The 24468-nt window shown below is 35.9% G+C and overlaps 1 protein-coding gene across 2 annotated transcripts; it reads left to right on the plus strand.

Moving 5' to 3' along the window:
* The first annotated feature begins 887 nt into the window (after nt 1–887).
* loxl2b (lysyl oxidase-like 2b) lies at nt 888–22949 on the plus strand. 2 transcript variants are annotated; one of them, XM_026211780.1, is made up of 14 exons: nt 888–1009; nt 2997–3366; nt 3963–4138; nt 11579–11790; nt 14449–14665; nt 15773–15956; nt 16481–16638; nt 16738–16905; nt 19224–19389; nt 19780–20020; nt 20259–20374; nt 20516–20652; nt 20785–20896; nt 21557–22949. In XM_026211780.1, exons 2-14 carry the CDS (start codon nt 3027–3029, stop codon nt 21625–21627), a joined length of 2298 nt encoding a protein of 765 aa, XP_026067565.1. In that variant the 5' UTR covers nt 888–1009; nt 2997–3026; the 3' UTR covers nt 21628–22949. The 2 variants fall into 2 exon arrangements, with proteins under 2 accessions (XP_026067565.1, XP_026067566.1); XM_026211781.1 differs by having other exon boundaries at nt 913–1045.
* The last annotated feature ends 1519 nt before the right edge of the window (nt 22950–24468 follow it).

The following is a 24468-nucleotide window of genomic DNA, read 5'->3' on the forward strand; positions in this document are numbered from 1 at the left end:
GATTAATTTACAGTTTTGTCCCCCTAAATGGACCGTTATCCACAAGATGGCAGTATAGCCTACATACATTAATATCACACACTAGAACATACATCTGTTCTAGTAATGAGAGGTCCGACTCAATTCGGAGAAACGATTCTTTTGAAGTGTTCGTTTCAAAGAAACCCTTATGTTCAGCTGTTGTTTTACGTCATTGCGTAATTATGTCATCACGTGCTCCCTGATCAACTTTTATTTATTCAGATCAGCTTACAGCCATGATTCAGTTAATAGAATCTAAAATAATTTTAATGCATTGGCATTAAGCAATTTCGTATGTGAGTTAAAACGGCAAAACATTCTGCTGCATTATTATTATATGGCAGAAATATTAAAGCAAATAAATGGATGGATAGTGGTTTGCTATGCAGAATTCAGCCAGAATTCCAGAACGAATAATTCAGTCCGGTTTTGTGAACCGGTACAACGGATTCACTGCAGATCGCATCAAAAATGATTTGGTCAAGAATTTAACATTTCTTTGAGGTTCAACAACTAATGAAATAGGCTATATTCATCCGAACCAAAATTGTTTGTATACACCAAAACTTATTTGTATCTATTTTACCATACAAGCAACATCACCAACCTACAGAAGTAGCCTTTAAATGTAGTTTGCCTCCAGAAAACTCTCCACAGTAACCCAAGTGCTCTAAAATAATACATAATAAATAATTTAATCCAGCACCATTATTATTAGTATTATTTTGATCTAAAACAACACAGTTCTTTTAGGCACGTACATAATGTCTGTTTCTTCAAAAATTGCAGTTATGTTGTGGTCCGTGAGGTCACCAGCCCACAGAGGTGGGCGTGAGGGGGCAGTTCAACAAGGCGTAACTTTGTTTCGACTTTCCTGAAATTGTAGGAGATCAACCAGTGAAAGTTTAGGGGATGTGCAACAGCTGAGAGAAGCAGACATTCACATTCGGAGGACTATTCTACTGTGAAACTTGCACTCGCAGCAAAAGTAAGCTAACAGCAGCCTCTGCTTTACTTCATTAAGGTATATTTTATAATCGAGTTTTTGCTTACTTCAAAGAAAATAATCATAGTTGTACTGAATATTACGCTTTAAATGCGTTACCTGACATACAGCATGTTCTCTTGTAAGATAGAAACGAGAAAAACAATGCTTACATATGACGTCATGCTAGAGTCAGTGGGATAGCATGCAAGATTTAGCTATATGACTAAATGAGAGAAGTTGTGTCATGGTCTTGGTTTATGTGATTTCTTAAGATAAAATTTTCACTCAGATGTTTTAACAACCTGTTCACATTATTAATAAACAGTACATCCTCTGCGAAAGTGGGTATGTGCCTTTGCTTTTGGTTCAGGTAGAACAGTGGGTTATTGTGTTTGGGTAGTTTTACACAGGACTGTGACCCCTTGACATGTGAACCCTATCCTGTCTGAATCCTGTTCATGGTGATCTGGGGAATTGCTGTCTGGAAGTGCAAAATAGAACAAGACAAAAACCCGGTGTTAGGATAATTAGGACAGGAATGTGAGGCAGTTCCAAAAATGGTTCAGAGCAATAGGTCTTGTCCTGGCGAACAAAACCTATACCATATAAACTTCTGAACATTTCCCCTTTGTCTGTGTGATGGGCTTTATGCAAATTCACTTTATACCATTAGCATTTTTGAAAGAACTGCCAAATTAGCTGCTGTAAAGAAGAGGATGGGAATTTTGGCTAATTCATTGGGACTTCTGGGGTCCATGTCTGTTTGCCACACGCATTTGGACAGTCCTGAGACTCTGAAAATATTTAGAAAGATTTATTTACAATTGTGCAATTTAGTTTACTCATTAAGTTTAGCTTATGTTACAGGCTTCAACATTTTGATGTATTTTAGGCAATAACGTTTGAGCGTGTTTGAGAAAGTGAGCGGAAGTCTTAAAAAGTGCTTTTGTAGAAGTGCCTCTTTTATCTTGGAGTGGCAATCTTAAGGGAACACTTGGAAGCGTGTTTTATTATATATATATTTTTGTGACTTTTAAGACAGATGCTTACATTCCAGTGGGTACTGTAGAACCAACATGTCTTGAAAAATCATTATTAATATATATATTTATTTCTGCACAGTGGGGGTTCAAATATTTTACAATCCTAGCATGTATTTATTTTTTAAATGTAATTTTTTAAATAATATTTATTGTCAAATTATATTATCAGCATTAGAATTAAAGGTAACTGAATTGGAAAAACAGTGTTGCACATGTTGGTGCAAAACCTTATAAGCCATGTATATATGTATGTACTGTTTATATATTTGAAAATGGCCTTTTGTTCAAAGACTTCACAATGTCACAAATTTGCTTATTTGTTTTAATGTAAAACTAGTGTATAATCCTAAATAATTATGATCCAGTTTACATCCTAAAACAATCTATGTTTCTAAATTGAATAAAAAAAAATCAATTAGAATTTTGCATAAAATGTTTGTCACCCCATTCAGGAAACCAATTACCTCATCTACTCATGCTTACCATAATTCCTTCAGTACATCCTCCTGTGATCTCTGAAAGAGAATATCTAACACCCCAATCAAAGTGTTAACTGTATATTCTGATAAGAACATGGTTCTTTTAATTGGTATTCAAAGTGAATTTTATATTTTTTTGCTTAGGATGTGGCTAATGTAGATGAATAGCATGCCACAGTGTGGACTAAACAAGTCCATGTGTCATCGGTATTGCGCTCTTTGATGTGAGCTGATTTGGTGATGGATGAGAATTCCCATGCTATTCCCTTTGAGCTCACGACTTTGATAAAAGTGCTTTTGATTAAAAAAGTACAGAAAAATGACCAGCTGGAAGTCTTAAAATGCATGAATTTCAACTGTTAGCATCAATAATGTCTTTTTGTGCTGCCTTTTAAATAATAATAGCAATAGAAACTAATTCCATTGCTTCACTTTAACTTTTTTTTTTTTTTTTTTTTTTTGCAGGCCATTAAAACCTTCTGAGTCTTTATCATTATGCTGGCCCTCTGGTCTGTGTCATTTGTACTATTGTGCGTATGGAAATTCAGTCACGCACAGTATGAGCACTTGGCTTACCTCCCTGGCTACCAAGACCCCGCACCGGACCTTTATACTGCTCCAGAGCTTCCTAAAGATATACCCAGGATACAGCTACGTCTGGCAGGAGAGAAACGCAAGCACAATGAAGGGCGTGTTGAGGTCTTCTATGACGGGGAGTGGGGGACTGTGTGTGATGATGATTTCACAATTCACACTGCCCAAGTTGTATGCAGAGAACTGGGTTATTCTGAAGCAGTCTCCTGGTCCCCATCATCTAAATATGGAAAGGGAGAAGGTAAGCTAGTGTTTGGAATGATATCATGTGAAACTGATGCATTTTTCACAATTAAAATGACTTGCAGAGCGCTTGCAGTCACCAAATTGTACTCACCCTCAAGCCACGTATTGCTGCTCACTAACAAAGTGAATTGTTTGCCATCAGAACAAGAGTCCAAATAGCTGATAAAAGCATCACAATAATTCAGAGTCATGTGAATTACTGTGGTGTTTCTGTCAGATGCTTGCAGTCTTATTTTGATGGCACCCATTCACTGCAGAGGATCCATTGGTGAGCAAGTAACATAATACTGAATTTATTCAAATCTGTTTCAACGAAGAAACAAACTCATCTACATTTTAAAAAGCCTGAGAGTGGAGTACATTTAGGAAAAAAAAACACCTTTTTGACTTCATTAAATACCAGTGTTGTGACAAATTAATTTTTAAATGAACAAACATCTCACATGGACTATTAGGTCATAAAAGCTGCATGCATAATAATTATGAAAGAATTATCAAAATAGTGAATGTCAGCAATGAAAATTTATATGCACTGACTAAAAACAAATAATAAATGGACTGAGTAAAAATAAAAACTTCCTGTGTTTTTAGGCCGTATCTGGTTTGACAATGTCCACTGCACGGGGAATGAGAAGAGCTTGGCCCAGTGTGAGTCTAATGGCATAGGCGTGTCTGATTGTAAGCATACTGAGGATGTCGGGGTGGTTTGCAGCGACAAGAGAATCCCAGGATTCAAGTTTGTTAACACCCTGACCAACAACATCAATGTAAGTGAATTCTGTACAGATGTGTTGCTTCTGTCACTGTCTTAAACTATTCAGAGGTGTCATGTCCATTTAATTTTTTAAGGCAAATGGATATAGAAATCAACATCCAAAAGACAAAATATTTGTGCAATTATGTTACATGATTATTGTAGGTACAAAATTAATAGTGCCCCAAAGTCTTTTGAGGCCTAAATATGTCACTGACGTGTGTGTGTGTGGTTAGGAGAATCTGTGCAAAATTTTACAAAATATTACTTTGTCAACGCAACCAGTTTTAGCATTTACTGAAAAATGTATTATATATTAATTTAAGTGTCCCCCTTTTGTGAAAATGACTTTTGCAGCTGAAATGCATGCTAGAATATCTTTTTGCAGCGCAACCTCTGATTCACAAATGCACTTTAAAATGCAGAAATAAGTTTGACCTGGCGTTTAACCTTGCAGTGTTCAGTCCTGAAGGGTTTAAATTAACTTGTTTCTGTAAGCTAAAGAATTCATGGAGGACTGAATCTATGCAGAACTTATAGGCCTAAAACTCATACTACATACTCATACTCATACTATGTGTTTTTAATTTGGTTCATAATTCATAATTGGGTCTTGTTGGCAGTAAAGTTTTCTGCTACGGGCCCCCCAAGATATAACTTTCCAGGCAGAGGAAATTAGGTGTGGGAAGCTTCTGAAACTATTGTTGCTTTTTTCCTCTGATCACTTTTCCAATTGCTCAGTGCATTCTTTTCCATTTATTTTCTCACCCAGAGCTAAGTAGCTTGTTTTTGCTAGTTATGAGACAATGGAATGTTCCAACGCCTTTTTGTCACATATTTTATGCTACCCAGATTTATGCTACTTGGCTTTGTCTAAAATCATTTCTATGTCCAGTTAAGAGTAATAACAGGATTTGTCCCCATCCTCTGTCTCTTTTCAAGCACAAGCTGCTCAGAGCCGGCAGTGTCATCTTGAAAGAATGCATTAAGCATGCAGAAAATTTGTTCATAATAGTCGCTCTTTTAAACAAATAAAGTTGTAATTCCAGCCACAGATTCTAGAAGATGTGACAAATAAGATTTCAGAAAGTATTGTAATTCTTAGCCAAAGCCAAATGGAAACCTCAATGAATGCCCATCTCAGCATTCATCACAACTCTAATTTGCAATGAGAAAATATCTGAAAATATACTTACACATAAAGTTTTTAAGTATTATCGGGAATATATGAGTCAAGCAAGGGCTGGGGGTAGTCTAGACGTCTTAGATTAGCTTCTATTTGGTTTCCAGCTGAGAAACCTGGAGAGAAAGCCAGAGTCAGCTTTTCCATCTACTGATAGCCTACACAGGCCCCACATTAAGGCAGTTAAATCACAGGGAGGTTTACCATAATGCCGGCTATGTTCAAGTCATGTGGGAATGTTCATAGGCAGCCCACTGTGGCCTTCCTCGAGTTAAAATGGGAAAAAATGATGTAATGTATAAGTGTGGTGGTGAAATAGTGGAGGAGAGTCCAAAGTTGAGACTTCAAAAGAACAGGCAGACAAGTCTTGAGGGAATACATGAAAACTACGTTCTCCAAGGTAGTGGTATGGAATAACTGTTGTCATAAAAAGTGTTATATTTTGACAGTATGTGTAATAATACGCTGATCCCCTTTATCAGATGCACGGATCAAATTATCTTGTCCATTTGTTTTAGACCAAAAAACCTGATCAAAGATACAATGTACTTTTCTGAACCCATCCAAAAAAAGCAGCAAATATTTATGTGCCTCAAATATCAAGTGGCAATGTGAACATCCTGTAAATCGTGGCATTAAGACTTGTTTACAGCAAGACTAAGAGGATTGGCTGGTCAAATATGTGGATATTTTTCTACCACCTAATTTTATTTTGTATAAACAAGATGTTCTCCCTGTTTGGAAAGAAACACATTTCTAACTTTGCCACTCTTTGATGTTTTGGCATGGTGATTTACATGACATTGTTAATGTGTTTCATCTTCAAGGAATAGATCTGCTATGCTGCTGCTGCTGCGGTAGAGCAAGTACCAAAACTTGTGACTGCCGATACATCCACAACATGCTGCTGTGAGCATGTAAGAAATACTGTAATATATGTGTAATAACCCCCATATCATACATGAATCACCCCATAGCAGATTGTAATTATATAAACTTCATAATCGTTGGGAAGAAGGAGGCGGGAACTGGCGGATAATCAAAATCACAACTTTAATAACAAAATAAACACAAAACAGTGCGACAGCCCCTCGCTGATGAGTGTCGCGCACAAATAAAAACCAAACACAGAATAAAGCCCAGGCCTGGTCCTCTCTCGTCCTTCACTGTCATCGCTCCTCTTATGTATCCTTCCGATCTCCTCCGTGGGACTCGAGCAGGTGTCGCTCATGTCCAATCACTCCACCGGCCTCGCTCCATTCCCATGGCTCTCGGCCCCGTCCCACTCGTCACACAGATCTATACAGATGGCGCTGGGGAAGGTGGAGGGTTTCTGAAGCACGCTGCAACTGCTACAGCAAGCTCTAGCCAAGTATTTGAATGTTGTGCAGGAAGCTCTTTGGCTGCTGATACAAAAAGGACCAATCAACTGTGCCATGTGATGATGTCATTATGTGAGATTGAGTTAGACCTATCGGACTGCTTCATCTAGTGTTTCATGGCAGAACTTTGGATGGTTAGGGAGTTAGCCAATTGTGTTGATGCCCTTTACTCCATTTATTTAGTTGTATACATAAAAACTAAGTTAATCCATTTAGTTAATTCTTATAAATCCAGGCAGTCCAAGCCCTGTATAACTCAGGACCAATGCTCTTGTCCACCATTATCATGTAAGAGTGGGACACGCAGAAGCAGCTGGAAGCCTGTACCATGCAGACACATGTTATGCAATACCTTGATTACAATCACAGGGAGTTTGTGCATTTTATGAGGTTCAACTTTTCCATCTACTTCCATCAGCTTTTCAGGGGAAGTTGCATTATTTATTTTTGAAGAGTGATGACTGTGTTTCTTTCAGCTATCGAGGATTATAGAACATTCACAGTGATACAGCATACAGTTCTAGTATTTTTAAGGTAAGAAATGCGTGTTAGAAATTGTTAAAACTTTTACAGCAATTAAAGATAAAAATGGTCACCACCACTTAATCTTGAACAGATGCTGCTGATCAGGTCGGAAACTCTAAGGCATTGTTTTTCTAGTGACTAATATGTTCCTCATCTGTGGAGTCTGGCCCAGCATGAACAATTATTCTTACTCTACAGGTTCCATGAATCGCAAACCTTTATTATGTAAATGTTATGCAGTATATTCCCTATGCATTAACTGCACACGTCAAAGGTCGAAATGTGACTGTCATTCCTTACCTTTGGGTAGATAAAGGGTAATATTCTTGGTTAAAAGGAGTCTAAAGTACATTTGAGGTAATGAACAGAATGCCGTAGATGCTCGATGTGTGTCATATAAAAAAAAAAAAAAAAACACAACATAATATTCCTTAAACTACACTACATTTCAATGATCTGTCATTTGCTCAGTTAGCAGTTTCTTTGCTATCATAAACAGTTGCTTTTCTGTCTGTTTAAATCAGTTTTCATTGTTTATTCATCTGTCTCTTCTCCCCTTGAAGTTGCATTCTTTAGGGGAATGACACTCCCCATTAAGCAGGATGTTTATCTCTTAAGTAGCATGTGTAAACTCTGAAATTGAAAATCAAACCACAGCAATGTGACTAGCGGTATCATTTACAGTGGGAAGAGTTGTTCTTTCAGTCTTAAGCCTTGCATTCAATACTTTGTCATCTTTCATTCAGTATATCATGTGACTATTGCTTGTGGTTTTTGTAGCATATTTTGATTTTGACAGACGTGGAATAACACATTTTTTACATTCCTGAGGATTCCAAGATTTCTGTAGATTTAAAAGTTCTCCTTGAAAACCGACACCAGTTTTCAATGTTGTTTTTTCCTCAGAGTTCTTGTAGGAGACTGTTAGGTCTGCATGAATTGCTCACAGAGTTGCAGTCAGTAAAATAATAAAAAGCCAATTAAACATGGGCACCAGATCAGTGGAATGGACCATGCTACTCTAATCTTGCTATTTTAGGAAACAGATAATCGTCGCTTGTGCTTTGGCTCTCAGTCTGTCTAACAAGACAGGCCAGGGCAGTTGTCCAGCAAAGTCCAAGTGTTGTTTGTTAACTGCTGTCCATCTACCCTGTTTTGAAATGCTCAATAACAGACAAGAATATGTAAAAGCATTTTGTTTACAGACTGTTCTGTTACAAGTTGAGGGAGGGGAATTGCTAATAGGAAATTTGCTCCATCTGCAGAGGAGGCATTCTTTAACATGTCTTTGCAAAAGTTGAAAAAAAAAAACAATAGCCATCCTTTAACAACAGAAGAGTTTTTTTTTGTTACAATGCCTTTCATCCATCAATCAACAATAATATCTACCATTTGTACTCCTTTTATGGATTTCAAAAGGGATTCATAAAATTTTCTTCTTCAGTAAAGTTATTAAAAGTGGTTAAAGATGCAAAAAATCATTTCTGTTCGTTTTTTTTATATATATATATATAAATATAGTTTTGTAATTTGCATTCGGTTTAGATTTGGAGAACATGCTCTCTCACTCTTCTTCTCATTTAAAGGGAAAACAGTGTGGGCTGTGTAACATTTTCCTTTTCACAATCTGTCCACTGGCCAGTGGAAGAAGGCCTGTCAGTTCACCACTTGCGCCTCTGACTCCTTCTCCTGTATGAGCAGTAGGAGGTTTCTTTTTTTTCTTTTTGAAAGACGGACTAGCCTGCTGAGACACTTACGTTCATCCATAGAAAGACAAGCCCTCACAAATCGATATCCCAGCTGCTGTGTTTTTCTTTCCTAGCTGCAAAATCCCCTCCTCTTAGTTACCATGGAAGCCAGCCACACTTGTTTAGGAAATCTTTTTCTTCCTCTTTTGTGCTAATAAATCACACATCAGAAGTTTTTTGCCTGTTTAGAAAAGCGTTAATTCGAACCCCATGTAGCTCGGAAGTGTGCACTGGTCTTTGAACTCACTGGTCAAGTCACAAAGTCCCTCAAAAAATGGAAAAACTCATTTATCAAAATTACAAAGTTACTTTCCTACAACACATGGAAAATCTTTTTTTTATTATCCATCAAACAGTTTGTTGTGCAACATATTAAAAAATTCATGATGGTGTGTTGGGAAGTTTCCTTTTTGCCTTTATATGCAATTTTAGTTGGTGTTCTCCTGTAGTTTTTTATTTGTTTATTTCAGCCTTTGTTGGGAATTCTTTGTTGCATCACACAGTAGCTTAGATAACACAAACTGTTTATGAAAAGTTTACCTGTTTTTGTGCCAAGTCACAGAAACCGCGTCTATATTTTCATGTCTTTTGCTAACCACAGAGTCCGATTTAGATTTTGGAAACACATAGTTCTTTGTTAAATCCGTCAATCTACAGCTGTAACTGCTTGGTCAGAGACATTAGAAAAAAACACTGACTATCCCATTCACAAAAATGGCCTTTCTCTTCATTTACAGAAATACCATTTGATATTTTTGAGTGTTTGGTTGTTCAGTTGTCCGCTTTGTTTTGCCACATGTTAATCCACTATACTGCATTCTCATTCCTTGTTTGAATTTACTGACTTCAGCTTGCATTAATTGGTTGATTTGTTTTTTCTTCGTGAAAAACTTAAGTTGTTGGGGGATCCGAGAGGAAAGAGCCTCCCAATGGTGACCACTTCATATTCTTCTATACATTTAAGAAAAAATTATGTTCTACAGCAATGGTTCTTCAACATTTTTCAGGCCAAGGAGTCCTTTTATACCTGTCCATTGCAAAGTAATTATTTTTTCATTTTAATTTTACTTACTACAATTGTATTGTGTGAGAGACAATAAAAGACAACATTAACATCTTCAGCTTTGGTTCTAGTTAACTTTAATGCTTTGTTTTTAATTTTTTTTTGGTTTTGAATATAACTGTTTTCTATTTTAATATATGTTCATTGTCTTAATTACATTTTATGTAATTTATTCCTGTGATGATGAAAGGCTGAATCCTCAGTCGGTCATACTACTATGCTGATTTGGTGCTTAAAGCGGTTTTGCAGCTTAATATTTTTGTGGAAACCATGATAATTCTTTTTCAGAACTCTTTGCCGAATAGAAAGTTCAAAAGAACAGCATTTATTTAAAGTAGAAATGCTTTGGAACAATTAGAATGTCTTTACTCTCAACTTAATAGATCCTTAATCATAAAATATATATTAAAAATCTAAAATTTTACAGATCCCAAACATTTGAATGGTAGTTCAAACAAATTTAAAACAAATGTAAACATAATTCATAAATATTAGGTCAAACCATTTTTAGCAAACCTCCTCTGTTGAAGACTCTTGTTCTACATCATAAGGTAAAAATGGCAATAGAATGTTTAGGCCACTATATTTGCTGAGCTCAGCATCTCATACAGTCTTTCTCAACTCAACCCACATGGTCTCATTGCATCGGTATCTACTGCTAAAGCTCTTCATGTAGTCTTAGAGTCTACAGAATTTGGTTATCTTCATTCCTTCTGACATGCCTACACTGGTCAGCATTCGAATTGGATCAAAACCTTTCATCAAAGTTGTCCTAAAACCTTAAACGAAAATGTGTTCTTGTCTTAGGACAACTTTGATTAACTTTTTTGATCCACTTCAAATGTTGACTACTATAGATTAGATACTTCCTGAAAGACTTTGCTGTTAGTCCTTATAGTCAATGATAAATAAAAAAACTGCATTAAGATGCTGTTATACAAATCTAATGTCATATGATGAAGTAGCATCTGATATTCAGTGTTGCATAATATGTCCTCCATGTGCTACAGTTTTCCAGACTCCCCAATAAATTTGGGGAAAGAATTTCCACCACACACCTTTGCCTGATTATCAAGGTGTCTGGGATTATTTGATGTGAGCTTGAAAGCATTAACCTCTTCTTTGCCTTTTTATCCATCTACTATATACGTCAGAACCCATTAAGTGCATTTTTACAGTCTGGCTACAGACGTGAATTTTCGTTGGCTTAAGGGGAAATGTGGCTGGAAGTTTTTTTCACAGGTGGAGCAGGTCAGCAGGTCCTGTGATGGGATGTTTATAATGAAGTGAAGAACTGTAAAACCAATTTAGTTTTATCTTAGCGGTGGTTAAAGTGTCCAGTAAAAAGTTTCACAACATGGATGTATTGAATAATGCCGACTTAGAACAAATTGAAACTTAAGAGGGAACCTTGTTAAATATGTCTAATATGTCAGTCTGGCCTGAAGTTTGTGACCCTGCAAATAGTTTTATTGCAAATACAAGAATCAATGTATATCATAAATCGACTTAAGTTTTGCTCTAACAATACTTGTTTTCTTTTGCCCCTTAGAGTCTAAACATTCAGGTGGAGGATGTTCGTATACGGCCCGTCCTGTCATCATATCGTAAACGTATCCCAGTGACGCAGGGCTATGTGGAGGTGAAAGATGGAGGCAAGTGGAAGCAGATTTGTGATGATGAGTGGACACACATGAACAGCAGGGTTATCTGTGGTATGTTCGGCTTTCCTGGAGACAAGAGATACAATACCCGTGTGTACAAGTGAGTTCTCAGTTTCTCTTCCTTTAGAAGATTGATTTTTTTTTTTTTCTACATAAAAGCAAAAGTAACTTTGGTGACCTCAGAGAAAATATTTTACATGGAGGTACTCCCTTTGTGGTAATAAATATCATACTCAAGTCAACTTCCACGACGGCAAAATGGAAACACAGTGCAGATGGAGTCAAGTCTTTTATAGATCCAGGGACTTTGTGAGCTGACGTATGAAACATATGCACATTTCTCAAAATATATGAAAACCTATACATGTTTTAGTTTTGTGGACAAGTTATACAATATACAGGTTTTATCACTAAACTATTTTTTTTCTGAATGATGATGGACTGTAAATTCAAGTAAAATCATTCTAACATATTGTCTAAAAAGCAGGACATATTACATTTACATTACATTTAGTCATTTAGCAGATGCTTTTATCCAAAGCGACTTACAAAAGAGGACAATGGAAGCAATCAAAAAACACAGAAGAGCAATGATATAGAAATGCTGTAACAAGTCTCAGTTAGCCTAAATGCAGTAGACGTAGCAAGGCCTTTTAAATAATATAATATAAAAAAGAAAACAGAATATAAAAAGAATATAGCAAGCTAGTGTTAGAGGTCTTTTTTTTCTTTTCTTTTTTTATAATTGTATAATAAATAAAAAAAACTAGATACAAAAACATATCTTATGATGATGGTTGAGAGAATGTCCAAGTGTGCATTTTCACACTTTTAGTTTTTCTAAATGTAATTTTGCCTTTCTTATGTGAATATATTTCTTTTTTGGACAATACAGTAGAGGAAAACTTTACTTAATGCCTTTATTTATTATGAAAGTAATTTTAATGCATTAATTATGCCTTGTAATTGATCTTATAATGCATTGTACAGTCTCATGAATAATTGTAACCACAATTTATAACACTTATCAATTCATAACACTTATCAATTCATTGTTACACTATGTGTTTTTAATTCGGTTATAATTATTTGCAACAAGATATAATGTATTACAACACACATTATGAATAAGTACAATGCATTATATTGTACACTTTAAATATCCTTTATAATACATTATACATAAAGGCTTTAAATAAAATATCACTGAAAACATTTTCCGTTTGATTCCATTGTTCAGCATTTCTAATTTTGTTCCCCAAAACATTTTGATTTATAAACAAAATTGAAATCAAACAACCTTTTTCTAATTTGCTTTATCTAATCTTGTTTAAATCCAATACTGCTTGATACTGTCATACCATAACAGTTATTTTCTGTTTGACATACATTAATCTTAATCTGTTAGCTGTTGGTAGGAAGCCTGAAAGAAAATATAATTCTTTGAAAAAATAAAATAAAAATAAAAATAAATATAGGCATGCTGCTTTTCCACCAGCACTGGTCAGAGAAACCACTGGTGGCTTCTCAGGCAAGTCTAGGCAAATGTACCTTATTTGAATCACACCATGAAGGATGTTCTTTTCGTGCAGATTAATCTCTACAGTACTCCTGTTAAAAATTCTGCAAATAAATAAAAAAAATCTGCAGAGGGCAACTTAAACTAATACTTTCTGCTAAGCTATTACATTCCATACTGTGTTCGTATTGTATGACTCAAGAGTTGCATAAATCTTCATGAGCACTTTCATAACTATGTGGAAATCAGCACTAAAATGTCTAGTTTGTAATTAATCTGATATATAAGAAGTTACATAGGCTCATTGGAAATTAAAGCACTATAGTTGCTTGTATGATCTCACTCTTTGGCTAAGCTACGTGCTTCCCCGCACATGCTGTGCCTTATGAAATGTGCAGGCGCTGTCTGTTTTTTTTTTAACCGGTGCTTGATGTTGGGGGGAGGGGGGACACGTAGCCAAAGGCAGTCGTTTTTTCAGCGTGGAGCCAAAAAGGGCTTCTTTTCAACTACCTCTGTCTGTCCTGTGGCTTTAAACTGTGCTTTCATAAGAAAACTTGGACTATCCTTTCAGAGGACCGTACATGAATGGCTCCTGTAAATAATACGGCTCTTTCACTGGCTGGAACATGCAGACGATGTTCTCAGATGATAAAGCACTGGCATGGAATTATAACGGCTTTCCCTACAGCTGTTCTCGCAAACAATATAAATCAGCTACCTGGTTATATGTTCAGGCTTTTGTAACAAAACTTTTTTTTTCATCTTTAAAATAAAATCTTTGAGTTAAATGTCTAGCATTTCTTTGTGGCTACCAAAGCCTACGTGTGTGTTTGTGTCCACATTGGCTTTCCCAATATGGGTTTCAGTAGGGATCTGAAACAGACTTTAGTAGTACAAAACAAAAAAAAACATTTGATTTGAAAAAACATTTGAAAACATATGATTGTGTATTTTTTGTAAATGACTTCTAACAGCGAACTGTAATCATCATTGCACTTCACATGAAGCTTGTTAAATATTCTGTTTGTAGGATGAGCACCATTTTTCCTGCAGGAATATTTGACGTCACTTCAGCAGTGCTTCATCTTTTTACTGTTCAATGTGTATTAAATCTTCAGTGCCGTGATGAATCATTACTAGCCATATTACTGGAATCTTCCACTTGGGCCTGTACATGGGTTTTGTGTGAGTTCTGCTTGTTCAGTTTAATTATTAAATTCCCTTTGCTTTATATCTCAGATTGTTTGCCCGCCGGAGAAAGCCAGTATACTGGGATTACTCCATAAATTGCACGGGAAATGAAGCTCACTTGTCTAGCTGTAAACTGGGCCACGCACTCGCCATCAAAGCCAATAGCACGTGTGAGCAGGGCACTCCTGTGGTAGTCAGCTGCGTTCCTGGCAGAGCTTTCGCCCCAACTCCCATGGAAGGATACAGGAAGGCCTTCAGACAGGGGGTGAGGCCAAATGATCCATTTCTTCCAAAAATACAAGAAGCCACATGTCCACATGAGGTATTGCTTTGTGCTGAACTTCTGACTCTCACCTTTAAGGGGACTTTTAAGTGTGGAACGGAGCTCAGCACAATTGATCAACATTGTGATAGTGAATCTCGATCTAGACTAAGCGGATAATTTAAAGTTTAAGTTTCTACTTATTTAAAGATGGCAAAAGTGGTAGTTTTCGAGTCCAATATTTTAAGTTGCCGCAAACTGTGATTATATGAATACTAAGGTTAGAGAGCGAAGACGAGGATATTTTTGAATCCCTAAAGCACTGTGATGACAGACATTTTAGCCGAAAATGACATCACTCTTTCCAAATTATATATTTAACTAGTCCATGTGGAAGCTTGCCCGTTACATACCATTCAGTGAGGTCAGTGAGTTCATTAGCATGATGCAGATCTGCACTATTTAGGCGCCTTTTGTGTATTCCTGAAAGAATTCCTGCAGAGCATATACATTGATTTCATGGTTAAAGGGATAGTACATACAAAAATGGGAATTCTGTCATTAATAACTCCTCCTAGTGTTGTTCCAAACCCATGAGACCTTTGTTCACCTTCAGAACACAGATTAAGATATTTTTGATTAAAATCCAAGAGCTTTCTGACCCTCCATAGACAACAATGTAACTCAAATGTTCCCAGACCCAGAAACGAAGTAAGAACATTGTTAAAATAGTCAATGTGACATCAGTGGTTCAACAGTAATTTTGCGAAGCAAATTTTTTTTAATCAAAATATCATAACTTCTGTTCTGAAGTTCTGTTCTGAAGCCTTATGGGTTTGGAATGACATGCGGGTGAGTAATTAATGATAGAATTGTAATTTTTGGGTGAACAATACATTTTAAGATGAAATATTACATGACTATTATAATATTCCAAAAAAAAATTCTTAAATTCATTATTTCTATTTTCTTTTTTTTACTATTTATCAAAGAATCCTGAAAACAGCCTGAGTTTCTGGAAACTTCTCAAATATGAATTTCCTTCTGTTAGTTATAACCAAAGAATTTCGGCTCTCCTGCTTAGAGGAATCTCGTCCTCTTCCTTCACAGCAACCCCTGGTGCGCCTCAGAGGTGGAGCTGTATTTGGAGAGGGGCGTGTGGAGGTGTTGAAAAATGGAGAATGGGGCACGATCTGTGATGACAACTGGAATCTCGTAGCAGCTACTGTGGTGTGCCGTGAGCTTGGATTTGGGAGTGCCAAAGAAGCGCTCTCTGGAGGTCTACTTGGACAAGGTGCATATAGTTCAATTGATCAGAAGTTTCTAGACAGAACATTACAAACTTTCTGACTTCTGTGCATTTGCTTCAGGTATTATTGCAATAAAGTTGTAGCAATATAAGATTCAAATATTTGTAAGAATAAAGTCAAAATAGTAAAAATAGTAAATATAAGCGATTTAAAAGCCAGTTTTTAAAGGGTTTATGAACTAGGATTGGGTAAAATTTTTTATTAAATATAAAATATATTATGAATATGTTTTATACATGTATTTATATGTTCATCATGTGTTAGGGGTTTTCAGACCCCTGGCCTAAATAATGAATACATTATTTTGTAGTAGTCCCACCCACCATGCTACTGTATGTCAGTTAAAGGTGTTTGGTTTTGACAAATTGCATGGTTTATGTTTTTATGATTCTTGTCATACCTTTTAAACATGCTTTAATGTTTGAGTTTTAAAAAGTTATTATGACTATTTGTTTTTAAGACTTCAGATTTATGGGTGTGTCTCTGTATAAAAACATGTATTTTCCAGGAATGGGCCCTGTACATATGAATGAAGTTAAATGTTCTGGCTTTGAGAAGTCTGTCACTGAGTGCTCCTTCAATATGGACAAAGATTCTGAAGGCTGCAGTCATGAGGAAGACGCAGGCGTCAGATGCAATGTTCCTGCCATGGGCTTCCAACAGAGGGTAAGAACTGCGTCTATGGTACCTTATAAAAGACTAAACATTGAAATGCATTTTTACTGTCATAGTGTAACATAGCCACTGTGCTCTTCATTATTGCAGCTGCGTTTGAGCGGAGGTCGTAACCCCTTTGAAGGCCGTGTGGAGGTTCTCATGGAGCGCAACGGTTCTCTGGTGTGGGGGACTGTGTGTGGTGAGGGCTGGGGCACTATGGAGGCCATGGTGGTCTGCAGACAGCTCGGCCTGGGCTTCGCAAGCCATGCTTTCCAGGTATTTTTACTCTCAAAAACCTCATCAGAAATTGATATTTTGTCTCACATTAGGAGTTATCACACTGTGTTTAACCCCGGGTTATGGTAAGGCATGTCTATCCCTCTTACCAGATCATCCCTTGATCTTAGTAAATTGGATGTTGGACCTTCACGGTATTCTAACTCCACACTACTATTCAACTATTCTTTTATAAGCAGGGATGGTGGAAGACTGCTGTACTGTAAGTGAAATCAAAGCTCTGTGTGGGCTGATGGTCGCCCTACTGTGATTTCTGAATAATCTTGAGAGATCCTAAGTAGGTTTATCAAAAGCAGATCATATCAGTTCTGGAATGTTTCAGGCCTTTATTGATCGTCTTATGTCAACGTGATTCCTTTTGTACACATTAACTGTTCCTGCTGGTTGTAAATAATAAATCACAGCGTTCCATTCCTCAGGCACGTTGTCTAGTCTAATGACATCACTTCTGTCTATCCACAGATGGGATTTTATAAACATAGCCGACCAGTGTACCTTCTAAAGAATGTCCCCTGATTCTGTTTGTCAAATATGTCCATAAAGAAACTGTTTTTCAGTGTTTCTCCCAGCAGTGAACTCTCTCTCTCTACTGACTTGTACCATGTCCAAGATGAAATTCTTTCTTTTTACAGCCTGGGACAAATGAATTACTGCAAGAAAACTTGTGTACTTGTATCGCTGAAGTCTGAAATGAATCCCAGTTCTGTTAGAGAATGATGTGTTTTCACGTTGCTTTGATCCGTTATGCACAGCTCTGCTTGTGAGAATGATGGTTCTGATGGAAATTAGAACAAGGGAAATTAGTAGAACAACCAGCTGTTTAAGACATTCTAACCTTAACCTTCTTAAATACATGCTTTCTGACAGTTATAGATGCCTGGGTTTACCATTGCCAAGAGAAAGCATTTCTCCCTTCTGGTTTGGCAGTGTTAAAGATAAACTGTTACACCTGGGAAGCACTTAAGAGAGGTAGACACTCTTTGTTCCAAGAGGAAATTATATCTCTTCATCAAATGGATCTTAAATAGATGATAAGCAAGAACGAAACATTGACTGCCGCAGGGTTGGAAAATGAAGGAGAGGTTTGCTGGTGACGATGTTGCTGGTGTTGAGTGATTCATGACTGGAAATGGTTAAACAATAGCCATTTATTTTAAAAGAAAAAAGAGTTTCTTTTAAAAAATGAAATGGTTTGATAGGAAACAGATAGGCTCATGACTTGGAATTTTAAGTAACTTCCTGTAAAACATAATATCAAAGAGAATATTTTATCATCCTGGATATTGAGTTTAACTCTCCTATGGGTACTATTTAGCTTTTTGACTTTTTCACTGATTTGCTAAGCTAGGTCTTGGGTGCGGAGGACTTTTCTCCATTAGAACAAAGAAGACGCTTAGGTTTTGATGGGGTTGAGATGCAATAGCGCCATCTTGTGGTTATGTCCCGTCTACTATTGTTGACCTTTTCCCTCAGATTTTATTTTTTAACATCTGTTTCTTTTTAAGGGTACATTCGGCCAATGGATTTTTTTCTGCTTGCCAGTCTTATAACGACGCCTAGTGACGTGATAGTAATTTCACGAAAAAGCATTGGATTGTGATATTCACAATCATCTTAATCAAAGTCAGATTACCAGTAACAGATACATTACTGAGTATTCATTTTGAATCACCTTTTATTTTTAGAGTTTACGTTTTTATTTTAATTTTAGTTTTTGTAATTTTGCTGTGTGCCTTTTTTTCTTCAGTTTTAGTTTAAGTACCTTTAGTTTTTCAACTTAAAATAATTTATTTTAGTTAGAAACAACATTTTTTTCTTAATTTTCTAAAGTTGAAGTTTTTATAAGATTTTATATTCCTCATTTCAGTTACAACAGTTAGTTGTAATTTTAGATTAAGTTAATGATAGTAACACTTTACTGATATATATATATATATATATATATATATATATATATATATATATATATATATATATATATAATGCTTATGTATATAATACATATAGAGTCATATGAATATGTACACAGGTTAATTCAAAAGTGCCTTGTGGTAAAAAATAAATAAAACAATTATATATATATATATATATATATATATATATATATATATATATATATATATATATATATATATATATATATATATATATATATATATATATATATATATATATATATATATATATCTGTCTAATGATAAACAATGTGTTTATATTCAGTGTATCTGCACTTCCTTTAATTTCCCCTGTGGATTGGATGAATGTTTGTACTGAGGTGTAATTATGTGTTTATATAGGAGACCTGGATCTGGCCCGGGTCAGTGAATGCAGATTCAGTGGTAATGAGTGGGGTGAGGTGTGCAGGAACAGAGATGTCTCTCTCACACTGTCTGCATCATGGAGAATATCTCAGCTGCCCTAAAGGTGGAGGACGTTTTGCTGCTGGAGTTTCCTGCTCTGAGAGTAAGATTATTATCATTATGATCATATTAAAATACTCAGATCCAGTTACTGATATGTATATTTGTCTTGACTTTGAGAGTGATTCGGTGACTGTATAATTCTTGTGACTAATGTACAGTTTCTGGAGAAACACTGACCTCTTCTGGTCACTTTAAAAAATAACAAACAAGCCTGTTATGTGTCTGCATTGTATTAACACTAATACTAACTATACATAGTATTATATACATATAGCCTTTCAGCATTCGTACTAAATTAGGGAAACACGTTTTTGGTATGGGATGCTTTGCAAAATGAATTGAAGATGCAACGTTTGGGGTCAATGTGTAGGCTACACATTCAACATCTACTTTAAAACTTCAGCTCAGTGTTTTTTTATGATCCCTGCAGCTGCCCCAGATCTAGTGCTCAACCCCCAGGTGGTGGAGCAGACCACATACTTAGAGGACCGTCCTATGTTCATGTTACAGTGCGCCTATGAGGAGAACTGCCTGGGCTCCACTTCCAGTTCCACCCCATCCAACTCCTATCGCCGGCTCCTCCGGTTCTCCTCCCAGATCCACAACAATGGCCAATCTGACTTCAGACCCAAAGCCTCCAGAGAGACCTGGGTTTGGCATGACTGCCACAGGTGATGGGTCAGATAACTGATAACTGAAACCATATTCATTTGATTTCTAGAGCATCATGTGGCACTAAAGACTAGAGTAAATTCAGGCTACTGAAAATTCAGCATCACAGAAGTAAATTACATTTTGAAATATATTATTAGACAGTAAACTGTATTCTTGATCAAATAAATGCAGCCTTTGTGAGCATAAAAAAGTTCATTCAAAACCATAATGTTATTTTTTTTTTTACTGTTACAGGCACTATCATAGCATGGAAGTATTCACCCACTATGACCTACTTAGCAGCAATGGCACCAAGGTGGCAGAGGGACACAAAGCAAGCTTTTGTCTGGAGGACTCAGAATGTGATGAAGGTATGAAAGAATGTAGCAGTTTTTGTAGTTCACAACTGAAAAGAATTTCACCTCACTCTTAACTGTGTATTTTTGGGATTGAATTTGGTATTACATTACAGTAGTGTGAGGATATGCCCTTTGTATTGTTAACTTTATTAGGAATTGAAAAGAGGTATGAGTGTGCAAACTTTGGTGAGCAGGGGATCACAGTGGGCTGCTGGGATACATACAGACATGATATTGACTGCCAGTGGGTGGACATTACAGATGTCAAACCGGGAGACTACATATTCCAGGTAATAATGCCATTTCCAAAGTAGTAGTCGTTTTAGTGCCAGAGAAATTCTTTTGAATCATATTACCCTGGTTCTTGGAAATGGACATTGTGATGAATTGTTTTTACAGACTGTATTCACTCTTTCTGACAGATCGTAATTAACCCCAATTATGAGGTTGCTGAGTCGGATTACACCAATAACATTGTCAAATGCAGATGTCGATATGACGGTCACCGGATATGGATGTATAATTGCCATATAGGTAAACAGACATTTATGACTTATGCCTCTTCACGTTGTCTTATGAAAATTACGTTTTCGACATGCAGGATTAATTTTGGATATGATTCTAAGTATTTCCTGTAAGGTTTAACTACCAGAAAGTAATTACTATATTAAATACTATATAATACTTTTTAATACTATTTTTTTATTTAATTTTTTACTATTTTTACTATTTAAATACTATACTAAGTATAGTATTATACCAATTGTATTATTTTTAAACTTGTTTTTTTTTTTTTTTTGATGAAAATGTACATTTACCAATTTTAAATATTTTGGGAATTTGGCTGTCTTTAACTTTGATAATAATAAGAAATCAGTCATATTTGAATCATGTGACACTGAAGACGAGGTAATGGCTGGTAAAAATTCAGCTTTTGCCACCACAGGAATAAATTACATTTTAAAATGTATTCAAATAGAACAGAGTTATTTGAATTGTAATAATATTTCACAACATTACTGGTTTTACTGTATTTTTACTGTACTTTTATTTTTATCAAATAAATGATTGGAGATTTTCATTCAAAAACATTGAAAATCTTGCAAACACCTTAAATAATGCAAATGTTTGTAAAGTATAGTACCCTGGTATTGCAGTATATCGAACATCACTTTGATTCTGTGTCTCTTTTAGGGGGCTCCTTCAGTGCAGAGACAGAAGACACCTTTCCTGGCCTGATCAACAACCAGGTGACCCATAGGTAAAAGAGGAGCGCTGAAGAACAGTCAAAAAACTGCGGCCAACCAGTGAGATCATCAAGAGCCCTGATCCACTACACCTCTCTAGAGGACCTTTCATCTCTCAGCCGTAATTCCATGGTACTCTTTCTACTATGCTCAGTGTCACCACATAGCCAGCACAGTCCTCTACCGTATCACAAGACTAAACATCCCCTTTTTTAAAACTGAGAACTCAGATTTGAGAAAGGAACTGACTCTGAAAACAGCTCTTTGGCTGAGATTTACAGACTGATATTCCCTCTCGCCGCTGAGCCAGTAGCAACTCTGAAACCTCATTCTTTCTCTGTTTGCTGCTGGTGTTGAAGATGAAATTGGGGTTAACTCTCAACTAAGCTCACTTCAGACATGAAAGGAACTCCGGTGCACTTTTTATTTGAGCTTTTTTAACTTGACAGGACTTGTGGTTTAGGCGTAGGACTTTTCTCAGATGGGTCTTCTAAAAGAATATTATATTACACAAATCTACAGAAAAATAAAGGCCTGTTTCCTTTTTTAGTGTCATGCATATCAGCTATATACTTTGGCATTTGGAAAACTAAGCTGATGACTTCTGCTTATAGATATTATTGGTTATGATTTAAGTACTTCCATGGGTTTGTAGTGGAAACAACCAATACATTAGAAAGATATAAAGAGCCTTACAATATTTTTTATCAATGTCCAAAAGTATTTCCAGAAATTATATATTGTTACATGATGAATTGCAGTGTAAGAAAACTTTGAATATTCCCAGTAACCTTAAGCCTACCTGTTCAGATCAGCGGTTCATAAACACTGAACCTGTGAAAAGTCTTACATTTTAGTCTTGTTTTGGATTTTTTCTTCTGATAGTGGACAATCTTTATGAATTATTTATGCTAACTCTATTGAAGCTGACTGGAAACATCACAAGCAGTCTGATCCTTTCCAACCATTCATACGGGAATATTCATTAGCATTAAAATTACTTTTTTAAGACAGGGATTTCATAATTTCGTAGTTTTTTCATTGTGGAATGTCTTTCATTTGTTGTCTGTCAATGGTGCTAACATAGTGTTATCCTCTGTTTTTTGAGGGACCATATCAGCTAATTTTATGGATGTAAAATCATGGATGTATGCAATGTAGCATAATAAACATGCATTATTTGGCAAAGAAAATCAATATATGGGATGCCTAAGATATTTTATATTGCACCCTCTTGTGGTGTATTGTAATATGGCTAACACTTTGTATTAAATGCTATATTCACTTCTTCCTCTAAATGGTGCTCTAACAAAATTAAAAAGGTGGAATTTTGGACTTTTTCTGCAGAATACAGTATTTATCAAGATAACATTGTACTAGTAGGCAGACCCAGGAGTATTTCATTCGGATCAGCAAAACTCCTTGCAACCTGAAACTTGTGTTTTACTTGGACACCATATAACTCAGCTTATGTGAAGATTAATGTCTGTTTGTGCTTTGCTTGTTAAAGCATTCAGCAGTTTACTTAACAGCTCATATGCACTTCAAGATGATTAATGAATTTTTTATTTTTTACAAAAACAACATACATAACAGGGTAAACTTATACACCGGTGTCACTGAATTTGAGCATACTTAATTTCTGTTAGGTTTAACATATTAAAACTCTTGTAATGATGCCTAGTTTTGAGATGAATGTTTTTCGCTGCAGGGGATATGGGAACAGAGCCATTTCCTCTCGATGACAGATCATTTTTTCTTGATTTTCCTATTATACGTTGGAGGTCTTTTTAAAGGGACAGTAAGAATGGTCATTGTTCTCATTGGTTTAACCTCAAGCGTTAAATGTAGAAAGACCACCCACACAAAACGAGTGGCTTAACTGTTCACAAACAACAGTGAATGAGGTAAGTATATTAATTACTGAATCAGATTTCCAGGACAATGGAGACCTTCACTCTCAACCTCATATGCACTCTCTCTGGAACTAGTAACATGGTCTGTTGTTTTAATGTGGTACTGTTTGTTGTCAGTTTATAGAATAATTACAATAAATGTTAGGCTTAATCTTTCATGCACACAATAATTGTGCAGAACTCAACCAGGAGAAATGGAATGAAAGAATGGAAACCGAATACGTTTTTTAATTTCAAGGATGGCATGAACAATAAATTATAATTAACAGAAAAATTAAATGCACAAAGCATATGTCTTATGGACCTTTTTTGGCATGTTCAAGGCAAATTACTAGCTGCAGGCATGCTCCTTCTCAGGATTCATCCAGGCGCACCAACGCTAGAGATTTTCTTTTTTAAAGCGATTTTTATCATGGGCCCATAAATATGCAAATTGTACAAAATTATTTATGTAAAAGCCCACTGTAGCAAGCTTTTCAGTTTCTCCTGCTGAACCTCAGACCGAGATGCTTCTATTACTGTGCACTGTATTTGGTTTGCACCTAACAGAGAACTTTACTTTCAAGCCAAGGAGCTCAATTTAAATCTCACTAGACCACCAAAAGTTTCTTCCAAAAGGTTTCGTGTTTTGGAATCTACAAAACTTATGACATGATTTAATATTTGCCTCTCCAAGGCTTCACTTCAGCCAAACCCTCTAACATTCTTACAGAGTTATAATCCGTCACTTTTCTGCCAATTATCCTTGTCCAGTTGTTCAGTTTGGGTAGGACAGGAATATCTTGGTGTCTGTTCTTTTATAATTATTTTATTATTGTTATCAAAAGAAAAAAAAAGATCTTTACACCTTGGTTAGATATAGCAGTCATTTAGAAAAGGTAATCAACTAAAACAAAAAAATTACTTGAAACTAGGTTAGCACATGAAGCATATGGTTCTAAAG

This window comes from Carassius auratus, chromosome 30 (genome assembly GCF_003368295.1).
Source record: "Carassius auratus strain Wakin chromosome 30, ASM336829v1, whole genome shotgun sequence".
NCBI classification, from domain to species: Eukaryota; Metazoa; Chordata; class Actinopteri; order Cypriniformes; family Cyprinidae; genus Carassius; species Carassius auratus.